This window comes from Cebidichthys violaceus, unplaced genomic scaffold (assembly GCF_023349555.1).
Source record: "Cebidichthys violaceus isolate CVI_PGR_0920_01 unplaced genomic scaffold, fCebVio1.0.p SCAF_58, whole genome shotgun sequence".
In the NCBI taxonomy this organism is placed as follows: domain Eukaryota; kingdom Metazoa; phylum Chordata; class Actinopteri; order Perciformes; family Stichaeidae; genus Cebidichthys; species Cebidichthys violaceus.
In genome coordinates, this window is record NW_027176794.1 from 604,801 (window position 1) to 618,725 (window position 13,925).

General features: G+C 36.2%; 2 protein-coding genes across 2 annotated transcripts; one reads left to right on the forward strand and one right to left on the reverse strand.

The window, feature by feature from the left end:
* Positions 1–3,154: 3,154 nt before the first annotated feature.
* Positions 3,155–4,033, forward strand: LOC137888842 (stefin-C-like). Its single transcript, XM_068732347.1, has 3 exons — positions 3,155–3,267; positions 3,388–3,492; positions 3,743–4,033. Exons 1-3 carry the CDS (start codon positions 3,163–3,165, stop codon positions 3,866–3,868), a joined length of 336 nt encoding a protein of 111 aa, XP_068588448.1. The 5' UTR covers positions 3,155–3,162; the 3' UTR covers positions 3,869–4,033.
* A 7,907-nt stretch (positions 4,034–11,940) lies between these two features.
* Positions 11,941–13,077, reverse strand: LOC137888795 (cystatin-B-like). Its single transcript, XM_068732288.1, has 3 exons — positions 12,902–13,077; positions 12,693–12,794; positions 11,941–12,265 (listed from the first exon to the last, which is right to left on the reverse strand). The coding sequence occupies exons 1-3, from the start codon at positions 12,965–12,967 to the stop codon at positions 12,137–12,139; spliced, it is 297 nt and encodes a 98-aa protein (XP_068588389.1). The 5' UTR covers positions 12,968–13,077; the 3' UTR covers positions 11,941–12,136.
* Positions 13,078–13,925: the final 848 nt, after the last annotated feature.

Genomic DNA, 13,925 nt, shown 5'->3' on the forward strand with positions numbered 1-13,925 from the left:
AATCAGCTGCAGCTTTCTGATTGACTTTTTACAGAGACCTGTAAACACACCGTTACAGTAGTCGAGTCTACTGAAGATAAATGCATGTTTTTCCAAATTCTGTTGAGACATAAGTTTTCTAATCCTTGATGTATTCTTCAGGTGATAGTAGGCTGATTTTGTAATTGTCTTGATATGGTGGTCAGGTTGAGGTCTGAATCCATAACTACACCTAGGTTTCTGGCTTGGTTTGTGGTTTTTAACATCAGTGATTGAAGCTGAGCGCTGACTTTCAATCATCATCCTTGATACCAAAAACAATTACTTCTGTTTTATCTTTGTTTAATTGAAGAATATTCTGGCACATCCAGTTGTTGATTTGTTCAATGCATTTAGCCGGCCCTTGTATGGGATTATAGTCCCCTGGTGATATAGTTATGAAGATTTGTGTCGTCTGCATAATTATGATAACACACTTTGTTGTTTTCCATAATCTGAGCTAGTGGAAGCATGTAGATGTTGAACAGAAGAGGCCCCAGTATTGAACCTTGGGGAACACCGCATGTCATTTTAGTCAGCTCTGATGCATAATTAGCTACAGACCCAAAGTATTCTCGGTCCTTCAAGTAGGATTCAAACCAGTTAAGTGCTGTGTCAGAGAGTCCCACCCAGATTTTTAGTCTTTCTAGTAGTATGTCATGGTCGACCGTGTTGAATGCAGCACTGAGATCTAGTAATACTAAGACTGAAATTCTGCCACTGTCTGTGTTTAAGTGGATGTCTTTGAAAACCTTAACAAGAGCAGTTTCAGTACTGTGGTGCTGTCGAAAGCCTGACTAGAAGACATCAAAACAGTTATTTACGGCCAAGAAGTTGTTCAGCTGTTGAAAAACTGCTTTTTCAATTATTTTACTTAAAAATGGGAGGTTTGATATTGGCCTATAATTTTTCATTGTTGCTGAGTCTAAATTAGCCTTCTTTAGGAGTGGTTTAATAACTGCAGTTTTTGGGCTTGTGGGAAGACACCTGAGAGAAGGCATGTGTTTACAATTTGTAAAAGATCAGTGGTCATGCAGTTTGAAATATTTTTGAAAAAGTGTGTTGGTAGAATATCCAAGCAGCAGGAGGGTGACTTCAGATGTTGAATAATGTCTTCTAGGCTTCTAAGGTCGATTGAATGAAATTGTGTCATGATATTTGAACGGATGTTATTCAGAGATGGGCACAACACATATTCTGTGGTTGGTGTGGAGGCACTGACTGCTTGTCTAATTTTCTGAATTTTTGTCAGTAAAAAACTCTTTGCTTACCTGAGACAAAGACAAGACAAAACAAAACTGGAGACTTTGAATTTGGTGATAAGCATAACTTTACCTTGGCTCCTCGGTTGATCTCCACATGGCTGCTCAGAAGGATGAACTGAAGCTGTTGTGTCCAAAGTCATGTTCATGAGCAGTCGGCCACGTCTTGTCACTCAAAAATGACTTGTAGGCAATGAATAATAAAAATATTCTATCGTCATTACAGATACATTAAAGACACTTTTTACAAAGTTGTATTTATTGATATGCGCAGAATAAAGTGAAGCAGAGACTTAACATTCAATCATTCATAAACATTTTCCTATCACATCTCCTTCCTCTGGAATGACCTTCCTGCTCATATCAAACAGTTGAGGCTTTTAAATCCAGACTTAAAACTCACATTTTTGTCCTAACCTTCAGTTATTTGCTTTTTATTTGATTACGTCAGGCCTCTTAGCTGTTGCCAGTTATGCAATCACTCCTTGTTTGAGAATTCCAAAGAATGTTTCTTTGTATCCGTTGCCCTTTTAACCTTTCAGCAGGTCAGTCATTGTGCAATCGGCTGTGCAGCAGCCTTGTTGCACCACAGTCACACTGAACTAGAAATGATTCATCTTTGTCATAGAGTATCTCTGGCGGTCCTGGCGGCTCTTTTTAAGGCCCAGTTTCTGAATCAGGCTGTGTGTGAATTTCTCAATGGTTGAGTTTTTTGATACTTTCAAGGTATCAAATTAGCACCTAGACATGCTTTATAAAAAAAAAGACAAGAAATCTCACTTTCTACATTATGGGACCAACGACAACAAACCTGCTCAAATCATCAGTTGCTCTTAGTTGCCTGTTTGTCCTTTTGTACCAACATTTCTTTTATTGTCGCCTTGTTTTTATTGAATGTGAACAGGAAATAAGTGACAAATACTTCATGGTCGGAGCAGATTCTTTGTCACATTTTTCCACCATATTAGTTTTACCTTTAGTTTTTACTTAAAAAAATCGACATGTAGTAAATTTATTTAAATTCACTTAAATTCACCATGTTTAATTAATGGAAAACCTTGATTCACTGAGAGAAGCGATGCCCTGTGTCATCAAGGCAAAACATATTGTGATATTTGAAAACCAAAAATGTAAAGCCTCAGCTGTGTGTATGATATACAGGCTGAATGACTATTAGTTGAATGTAATAACCTTCTCACGTTGTGAGTTCTCTCTCTTATCATTGACTGATCAAAGTGATCAAACAACATTTTTCAACAGTGAAATACTTACAAGAAGCAAACTCATGTTACAACGCTCTGCTTCTTCATCCTGATAGGATTTGACATGATTTTGAATGTATTAACATGTAGAAATAAAGGTATTTGGTGTTGGGTAGCAGCAAGTTCAATGCACAACCTTCCATATATCTCTATGTATTTATTGTGGCTCTTATTGGGCAACGTTTGCTTTTCTTTTATGAAGTCTGATATCAAAGATCCAACAAAATCTTGAAGAAATAGTAACAAATTAATTTAAAAATGTAAATATATCTCTTTAGTTTACACAAACCTCAACACAGACTTTATATTTTTAACTTCACTCTGATCAAATAATAAAAGAAACTTGAAACTTAAAACCAAGAAACTGATGAAGATTCTTTGTCACATTTTTAAGGTGATATTTTCACCTAAAAAAATCTACATGTAGTATACTTATTTAAATGGATCAAGCAATACACTGTGTTTCTTCACCACAATCATGTGAGGTCACAGCTTCACTGTAGCTCCACCCAGAACTTCATCAGATCCACCTTCCAGTCTGTATCCAGGGTGGTTACACAGTATAAATACATCTGATAACCAGCTGGAAATGAACACATGAGACTCGTAAAAGCAGAAAGATGACTTCTCAGTTAACTTCAACGGACCTTGTGACAATGGCTGGAGCTGAAGGATGGAGTGACACAATGGATGCCAACCAGGAAATTCAGACGATTTGTGATCAGGTGAGATTTAATCTACCTTCATTCTTCACCACAAACCACATTCAACTCTCTGAGTGTCTCTAAACCCTGGTTTATATTTCAGTCTGGATTTACATCACATTTTAATTCATTCATACACAGGAGAAACCTCAAGTGCAGACGATGACAGGGGCGAACTATGTGGATTTCAAAGCAGTTAAATACAGGAATAAGTCTGTGAGAGGAGGACAAAACTTAATCATCAAGGTAAATAATATTGTGATGTTTGAAAACTAAAAATGAAAGCCTCAGATGTGTGTTTGTATGATATACAGGTTGATTTAACATAATTTGTGACATCCAGTTGAATCTGATATCATGTCAAATTCATGGCAGGACAGTAAACACCAGTTAAACCATGAACACACCTCTGATGGTAGAAGGTCCTCAGAGTTCAGCAACACAAGATCAAATATATTCTTTCAGATGTCCAATGTTCCTCTCTTTTTACCTACAGGTTTTTGTTGGAGAAGATGACTACATTCATCTGAGTCTCTACGAACCATTTGATGGAAAGGTTCAGATTCGTGGTGTGAAGCAGAAGAGAACCAAAGAAGACGAACTCACACCTTTTCCCAACTGATCAAACAACCTGTTTCAACAGTTACAAATAAGCTGCATTCTCATGTTAAAGTGCTCTGCTTCTTTATCCTGAAATGATTTGACATTGAGTTTGAATTTATTAACACAATGAAAATATTTGGTGTTGGGAAGCAGCAAGTTGAATGCACAACCTTCTCTTGAAATAATAAAGAAATCAGTCAAATAAAATCTCTATATATTTCTTGTGGTTCTTATATGCAGCATTTGTCTGACATCTAAAATACATGTTTTGAAAGCGGAAATAAATGGTGACAAATAGATTAAAAAAGGTAAATAAATCACCACCCAGACCTTAACACGGAAAAAGATCTTTCATTTTCTAATGTTGTGAATTCTGATTACACAAACCAGGAAAAAGTTTCTTCGTTAGTTACTTGACAGGTGTCCTGGAGGAGGACAAAAATATTTCATACATTCTTCTGGAATTATAAAAGGGAGCACACAGAAACTAACCAAATGAAAAAAATATACTGACAATAAGTCCTGTCTGTCTTTCCTCAATAAAGCAAAAACAAAGAAGACCAACATTATGAAGCGTCGTGATATTTTCACCTAAATGAAACCTACAAGTAGTAAATGGTTAAAGCAGTATCTTGGGTTTCTTCACCACAATCATGTGAGGTCACAGCTTCACTGTAGCTCCACCCAGAACCTCACAGACAACACATTGCTTTAAAACATTTTATTGTCTTTTTTTTTTAAAAACACTCTTTTTGTACAATGTTTCTCATTAAAAAATCACACTAATGACTGCTGTACAGCTGAGGTAATGCAATGCAACAGACACAATGGAATACAAGTGTGTTGGAGAAGAGGTCAGGGCGGTCTGGATGGTCTGCAGCCTGCAGTCAGGACTCAGCAGCTTGTCGTAGTTTCAAGTCCGGTCGGGATTCGAACCTCGAGTGAAGCAGCTCCTCTCATCAGACGGAGCTTCACTTCACCTTCGGAGGCGTGTAGTGGATTCTGCACCTTTCACTGAAAACCTAAACACGGAAAATCAGGGATAAGTAACTTATAAAATAGTGACAGAGCATTTAGGTGTGATTATAGGACATTACTATTAATAGTGAGCATACCTTCAGACTTCTATCATTGACAACTTCTTCAACATTCAGCTCTGACTGCATAAGCTTGAACTGGAAACAAAGAAGGAAAAATGCGTTACTTAATAAATATTTTCAAACATTTATGATAGTTTGTGAAGGATTGTTAATATAACGCTACTTAAAGGGTCAGTTCACCTAAACTGGAAAACGAAAAACATATTCTCTCATTGACAACTATTTAGCCATGAAGATAGTTGTATAGAGAGACAGCAGGACAGATTATTCGTCATAGTTTTGAAATGTCTGAGATTTCTGTCGCCACACCAGCACAATGGAGGACAATTTCCTTTCTTGTGGTGCTCACTGTATGGAAAAATGACTAAAGTACAGCGATTCAGTATTTTTTATATATAAAAAGAATGATCCAAATAAAAGCAGCAGAAGCCAAAATATTCAGACTTCTAGTCTACTATGGGTCAAACATTTCCCACATAGAAACTTGACAGCATATTTCATTCAAAATTCTTGCTCACAGTAAATACAGCTACATTTTATCTGTTAACTTCTGTAAACACAAGAGTATGATTAAATATGATCACTTCATGTTTGAATCAATTCAGATTACAAGAGGTTTCACTATCAAACACACATTGTATGGAAAAGAATGATGAAAATAATTGAAATCAATCTGCAACTTGACTCTAGTTTATTTACAAAAGAAACACAATTTAATGTTTGTATTTCCAAACGTTATTAACGTTTAATAAAGTACATTGTTTACCTCTAAGGTGTGGTAAAAAGTACATATTTACCTCTGAGATAGTGTAGTATAAAGTACATTATTTACCTCTGAGATAGTGTAGTATAAAGTACATTATTTACCTCTGAGATAGTGTAGTATAAAGTACATTATTTACCTCTGAGATAGTGTAGTATAAAGTACATATTTACCTCTGAGACATAGTGTAGTATAAAGTACATTATTTACCTCTGAGGTGTATAGAATACAAATACAATATTTACCTCGGGATTAATATCTGATCAATCCAATGACGAGGATTGTAACCAATGATACGATGGTGACTTGGTCCGCCCACTTAGTGTCAAAAAGAAAAAACAGCTTTGTGATCAGAAGAGCAGTGATAGAAGTCGCGCACCAGGGGACGCTCCTCTCTCCGCAAAGCATGGTTTTGTCCTCGCGGGCTTCAATTTTGCTGGTGCGAGCAGAGGTATTCTGTGCGGAGTGACGTGGCTGTTTGAGTTGCACGCGCGAGACCTCTACACCCGCGCGTGGATCTCATTTGTGCTCGCGGATTTTGTCCTTTATAATTACTCTGTAAAATCAACAACCAATGAATCCAAGTTAATGTCCACTTTTAGCTGATGATCCTCCTGTTTTATTCTGGAAAACCTGACTGAAAATCACAGTGTGACATTAAATTACTTTTAAAACCTAAAGGTGACTTTAATGACACATTTAAGGGAAAAAAAAACTTTGAACTTCGAGAGGTTAAAAACAAATTCACCTGAAAGTCACCCATCAACCACAGTGAGATGTGATCTCTAATGCATTACAGGCCTTGCTCAAGGGCCTCTCAGTGGTGGTAATGAGGGAGGGGCAGGGCATTCATCCTGCTGGTACCATGGATGCATAAAGAGAAGGCTGGTTCGGGTATTGAAGACAATCAAAGCCCACTTCTATACTTTAGGTCACCACTGCTCAAAGGCAGGAATATAAAGATATCTATTTTACTGTTACTTAAAATAAAATACTCTCACCACTGTTTTTATACTTTTGTTAAGAAAAGTGGATAACAGCTTAAAAGCCTTACTTTAAATCTCAGAGGAGAGGAAGTTTCTGCTAAAAAACTAAATTCAGGTAGAAAAAGAGTCAAAATACAGTTTTTAACTGATGTTGTTCCCCACAGGCTCTATCTGTGTTTTCTAAGCCTTGTGATTGTGTCGACTACTTCTAACGACTTTCATGATAATTACTGAATGACGGTGATTTGGCATCAATCAGTTATTTGAGGCCAATTTCAAAGACAAGCCTGTACCTGAAACCATCTTGTTGTGTTGTTGTGAGAGTCTCTCAGTGAACTTTGAGGAACTTTCAGAGTAAATAATACATATATATATGTATATTATGTATATTTAATACATAATATACTTAATACATATTTAATATATATTTAATACATAATATATATGTATATTTAATACATATATATATATATATATATATATATATATATATATATATATATATATATATATATATATATACGCCAATATTACAGTAGTAAGATGATTGAGGTTCATTTGAGATTCATACTCTTGGATTAAAACTCAACCTCTAAATTCCTGCCAAAACAAGCACAAAAGCTTCCTTGTCCCACGGCTCATGTGTGTTTTTTGTCTCTATTTAATCGTTTCCAGCTCAATAAAAAGTTGCAGCTGGACAATCTGTATAAAACTAAATATCTTAATATTTTAAATCATGTCTTTTAGGTGAACCAGTCAAGCATCCCTTGTACAATGGGAGACATGAGTAATACATATGTTTTAAATGGCCATAAAATGCAACACAAATGCTATAATCTAAGTCCAACAAATGTTGTTGGGCGTTAACTCATATAAACACTCAAAGTGAAGTTTCTAGAGAGTCTGAAGCAAACACACTTCACATGCAAAGTTGTCTTTATTGAAAATCAGAAAATGTGCAGAATAAAGTGACACAGAGCTTTAAAATGAAACACCTTGGTTCCCTTTAATTTCGTTCTCACACTCAGACTCTGAATTTGTGCCACAACAAGACTTCAAGCTACAGTATCTTGGTCCAGGACCAGTGACGTTTGGATCTCACTCCTTGTGTTCGTTTCCTTCCTCCTATCTGTGTGAATGATGGGCTTCTTCTGTGTAAGTCACACCTGCTTTGACAAAGTTAACAACTGTTTCCTTGTTGGGTCAGAATCAGCTTTATTTGTGTTTTTTGCATTCAGCTAACGTTTTAATCATCACGGCTAGTGACAGTTTGTTTAAACATGAGGCTTGAAAGACCTCCTGAGTTCTCTTAAAGATCACTTCAGGCCTCGTACCTGTTGCCAGTAATGCAATCATTACCTGTACAGATCTAAATGTACAGATTAAAAAAAGGTAAATAAATCACCACCCAGACCTTAACACGGAAAAAGATTTTTAATTTTCTCATGTTATGAATTCTGATCACACAAACCAAACTGTCTTCGTTAGTTTCTTGACAGGTGTCCTGGAGGAGGACAACAATACTTCATACATTCTTCTGAAATTATAAAAAGGTGCATAGAGAAACTAACCAAATGAAAAAAATATACTGACAATAAGTCCTGTCTGTCTTTCCCCAATAAAGCAAAAACAAAGAAGACCAACATTATGAAGCGTCGTGATATTTTCACCTAAATGAAATCTACAAGTAGTAAATGGTTAAAGCAGTATCTTGGGTTTCTTCACCACAATCATGTGAGGTCACATCTTCACTGTAGCTCCACCCAGAACCTCACAAACAACACATTGCTTTAAAACATTTTATTGTCTTTTTTTTTTTAAAAACACTCTTTTTGTACAATGTTTCTCATTAAAGAATGACACTAATGACTGCTGTACAGCTGAGGTAATGCAATGCAACAGACACAATGGAATACAAGTGTGTTGGAGAAGAGGTCAGGGCGGTCTGGATGGTCTGCAGCCTGCAGTCAGGACTCAGCAGCTTGTCGTAGTTTCAAGTCCGGTCGGGATTCGAACCTCGAGTGAAGCAGCTCCTCTCATCAGACGGAGCTTCACTTCACCTTCGGAGGCGTGTAGTGGATTCTGCACCTTTCACTGAAAACCTAAACACGGAAAATCAGGGATAAGTAACTTATAAAATAGTGACAGAGCATTTAGGTGTGATTATAGGACATTACTATTAACTAACTGTGGAAATGTGGTAAGTGTCCTATTTTATAAATTAATTTCAATCTTTATAATATTACTGGGTTAAAATATCATTTGGCTATGCTGTAAATTGTACCATGTTAATTGTAATACATTCATTTAATAAAGGCTTTCGAAACGTGAGTTCTGCCTAAAACAAATCTTTTTACAGATTCTAAATCTTTAAAAATATATATTTAAAAATCCTCCACTCCAATTCAAACAACAATGAATAACTAATCCTGCCTGGAGTTTGTTAAATTGGTCTTACACTAAATCAGTTGTAACATGTTGTCTTCAGTCAGGAACGGACGTTAAGTCAAAATATGACTTGGAAAATAATATTTATCGTCTCATGGCCATAGCAGCTACCAGGTCACAGAGGTCCTGACCAATGGAATTATTTCCTTAAAAAAGATTTTACTTATTCCACCTTTTCCTGTTTTTAAACTGGTGGGCGTTGGATGAATTCGACAATTTCCACAAGGAAAATAATCAAATGAGCCAACTTTAATCAACTGCATGTTCAAAATATATGTTTATGTCCACAGTGGCTTTTTTTTACCTCATTAGCATCTTGTGAAGGAGAACTTTGGTAGGAGCATCCCAACTTTGCGTGTCTGTTTATTTTTCCCTTTTATAGTTTCAGTACACTTTTATTTAAACCCCAGAAATAAGACAGAAATCATGATTTCCTCCTATAAGTCATTTGTCAGCATCCTAAAGGGTAAAAACAGATCATGTGAACACTTCATAGAACAGAAAGAACAAGAAAATGTGTGTAATTTGACCTTCACAAGCAACTTTATAATGAGTTTTTAGATTCAAATCATAAACGCTACGACAAAGGACTGCAGGACCAATTGTCAAATATCTTATTCATGTATTTAATTCATAGAAGCAAAAATCATGCAGCATGTGATTAACAAAGAGGAACAGTAGTCACAAGATGATAACAGGGACGTGACCGTGTGAAGTCCAGGGATTAACAAATACCGCTGACACACAACCTCATGTGGTTTAGAACAGCTGCAGTGTGATTTGAAGAAACAAGTGTGGTTTGTTAAACAATAGTTTTGACATTTCTCTCCGGTTCCTTGCAGGATTTGGTCTGGCTTGGTCTCACTCCACGTCTCCACCTTTTACTTACAGGGAAGTGTGTTTCACTCCCTGTTCCAAGGCCGATATCACGGCCCTACACCTAAAAGAATGTTGCTTTAGCATCCATATTTAAAAGGGAGTCCAATTCAAGAATATCAGGGCTTGTATTTATGTTTTAACCTCTTAAAATCCATTTTTCTTCTTAAATGTATTCTTACAGGGGTAATGTAACCTTTAGGGGAATGGTCGATTGTTCAAATTCCAAAAATGCAGTTGATGTCTACTGTAGGAGCCAGATAGGGTGGGTAATGTATTTTAGAAACATTTTTTTGTTAGATTTGTTCAAATTATCTTGACATCCCGACAGCAATTAATAAATCAAATGACAAAATTAGAAATAAAATTATTTTACTTTAAATCTGTCCAATCATTTCACAATACAGTTATATTATTTAATACTTAAAATGAAACTATAGTGTTCAGATAGTTTATGATTTGGTATGAATAATTTGATTAATTTACAGATTATATCATTAAGTGACTGAATGGCTGCACCATTCCAACGAATGTAAATAATTAAAATGGCTTATGCATAATTGTATTTTACCAAATCCACCCGACACATTTGGAAATCTCATTTGATCAAAGTCACAGAGACAGTTATGTGAGAGCGCCTGAGTGCGCTATCATAATGTGATTGTATGTTTACCTGTGTGTTGAGAGAATGTCGTCTGTGCTGCTTAGTAACTTGAAAAGTGGTTAAAGAGGTCGATAGATTTAACTTTAAGACACATTTAGAAATAGATAGCTTTAAATGCATTCAAATTATGTAACTAAAAATAGTAAATCATTGAAAAAAGTAGTTAAATTGTTGTTAGTGTATCAATAATTGCTGTGTGAATTGAAACTTCATGATATATTTTAAGAAAGATGATCAAATTCAAGAGTGTGTATGTCATTTTGTAATGTTAGTACCACAAAAATCAAGCCATCGAGTTTCTGGTTCACCTCCAGCGCAGTGGTAGTGAATCATGAACGTGTACTTAGATTACAGTGTGTGTTTGTTTAAACAAGATTTATATACTGCACCTGACTCACTCAAATGGATTTAAGGTTGGGTGAGCTTCACGGCTCAGTGTCTGTGCGAGAGAGTCTTTTGTTTATGGTACATTTTGTACGTGTTTGTGTGCTATAAACCTACAGCACTCCACCTTCTATTCTAACTCTCAAATATGTTACACGTCCGGTTTTAAGGCAGATACCGAGACCCCCACACCCTGAAAACTGTTGTCTCACACTTCATTGACATTTTGAAGGGATTTGAATTCTGGGATTCAGGAGCATCAGGGCTTGAATTTATGTTTTGACCTCTTAAAGTCCATTTTTCTCCTTAAATGTATCCTATAGTGACCTTTAGGTTGTAATGCTGTATGACAGCATCACACACATATTGTGGATCAGCTTGTTCCAGATCTTCACTGAAGTTGTTTTACTTCCAGTCAAATATAAATGACTAAACTACATCACATGCTCAATGTCCCGACAGATATTACAGTAATATTATGCAATACATAACATGATAAACATTAAACTATAGTGTTCAGATTGTTTATGATTCAGTACAAATATACTGTTTTTATGAACGTCACTGATATTATTCATTCACTGAATTGCTGAATAGACAGAATTTAAATATCTTGTGCATTGTAATATACACATTTTCCCAGATACAGACTGCTTCATGTTATATTTCATATGACAGACTGCCACTTCAGGAGGGACTTTGTCCATTCAACACTAAACCCAGTTGTGACTTGACTTTTATTTGTCTTTATTGCTTCTTTGTCCAACCCTTTTTCTTCACTCGTCTGCCAGCTTTAGACGCATACGTCCTGTCCTGCAGTGGTTTCACAAACCAAATACCACGGAAAGAGAAGCAACACCTCACAACAAATCTGATTCATTTATTCTTTAATGTTGTACAAAAGTTACATTTTTTACATGCTCTTTACATCATGATCTACAGATGTTGTAACATGTTAAGAGTGGAAACTGCATATGCATTGTTTTATATACCGAGCAGGATAATTTGATCATAACTGATTATCATGAAATGGCAACCTGTAAGCTGTGTTTGGCTTAGGATCCTATTAGAAGTACTCAACAGGGTCCTCGTGGCTCTTGGAGTGCTGCATATTAGACAACTCTAACTCTCCTCCAGTATGTGAGAGTTTTTTCCAAACACGGAGGTGAACATGATCATCTCCTCCCACATGGACCTGCCAGGAAGCAAAAGTAAAGTTTCAGGAGATCTTGATTACTTAATTATACATCTAGCCGAACAACGTAAGCATTTAGTGGACGTCTTGTATACGTCCACCCGAAGAATGCAAGTCCACAGTCAACCTCAGCTTATGTTCTATATTTATACCAGACTCCTTTGCAATGTAGATCATAATCAGTTATATTGAATGAACCCTTCTTTCATTATTAGTCTTATTTCGGTCAACTTGTTAGAATAGTCTACTTCCCAGCATGCATTAAGGGTAAAGTTATCCAGCTGTTTCTTCTGCATCCTGTAACTTTATTCTCATTGACTATAACCGCTTCAAATGTCACTTGATCTCGTTGCTACCAAATCAAAGTAGTTGATAGTCACTGATCTGTTTTGCTATCGTGCTTTTTTGTCTCGTATTGTATAATTACCTTGATGAAGTAGTTGGTCCCGGCCACTACCTGAGACGTGTAGCTCTTGGCTGTGAAGACGTCATAGGTTTTCCCTGCTTTTTGCTCTGCAGCGCTCTTAACCTGAATAACAATGAGATTACAGCAACATTAAAAATGACACACAGGCCCTGTTTACTGTGACTAGTTCAGAGGGAACAAAGTCAATCATACTTTTAGTTTCTACTTACGCTGTCACAGATCTTCTGAATCTCATCGGTAGCAGGCACTGCCGGGTGAGTCCCTCCACACAACATTGTTGTGACAGTTTTAGTGGCGAGAATTAGCGAAAAGACGAAACAAAACCCTGCCGTTTGTTCCCGTTTTATACATCAATGGGTTAGTGTCCGCGAGGCGTTCAGGATGAGTCACGGAGTCATATGACTCTGTATTATGGGTTATACCATTAGCGTAGGGGTGGTTGCTTTATAAACGATGTTACAACCCGACTAAAATAACCAATAACGTATCTATATTGGTTGAAAATGTTACATTAAATCTTAGGTGGTTTATGTTAATCGTTTAATGTATCAGAAAGGAAGGTTCTAAAAACATATTTTTATATATCTCTCCATTTTCCGTGTTTATAGAGAATGTGGTTTCGTCTGGATGCTTTCAGATCACGGTTTGGTTCAAACCATTGCTGGGAAGTGGCAAGAAAAACAATTATGAGTCTTTTACTAACTAAACATTTCCATGAACGTTTCCCTCTTTTTTTTGTATTTCCTCTTTTTAACAGAGAGTAGACTAAACTGCAGCAGGATTATAACCCTCTCTGTAGTCAAGTCATGGTTTAAGAAAACTTTCCACACCTTCACTGAACAGGTTTTGAGACAGCAGATGATTCACATCTCATGAGTTACAGTTCTTCTTTTGAGGCCAGAGGTGATGATTCATCCTCTATTCATTTGTCTATTCACTTCATTTTCCTCCAGGTTATTTGCGGTTTTGGAAAGTAACCAAGCAACTCAAAATTGTACTTCATTAAAAGTACAAATGTATTAGCATCAACATATACACAGTATATTCCACAGTATTTTACTGTGTTTGTGAGCAGTAACGCACTGTGTATTCAACCAAAGATTACAGTAGTCAAAGCTTTACTGTGAAAATCACAGTAATAACCCGTTTACTGTATACTTAAAGTAATATCGAAGATTTTCATCTAATGTCTATTAAATCACTTCTGGTGATTGACCTATGGTCCACTGATCA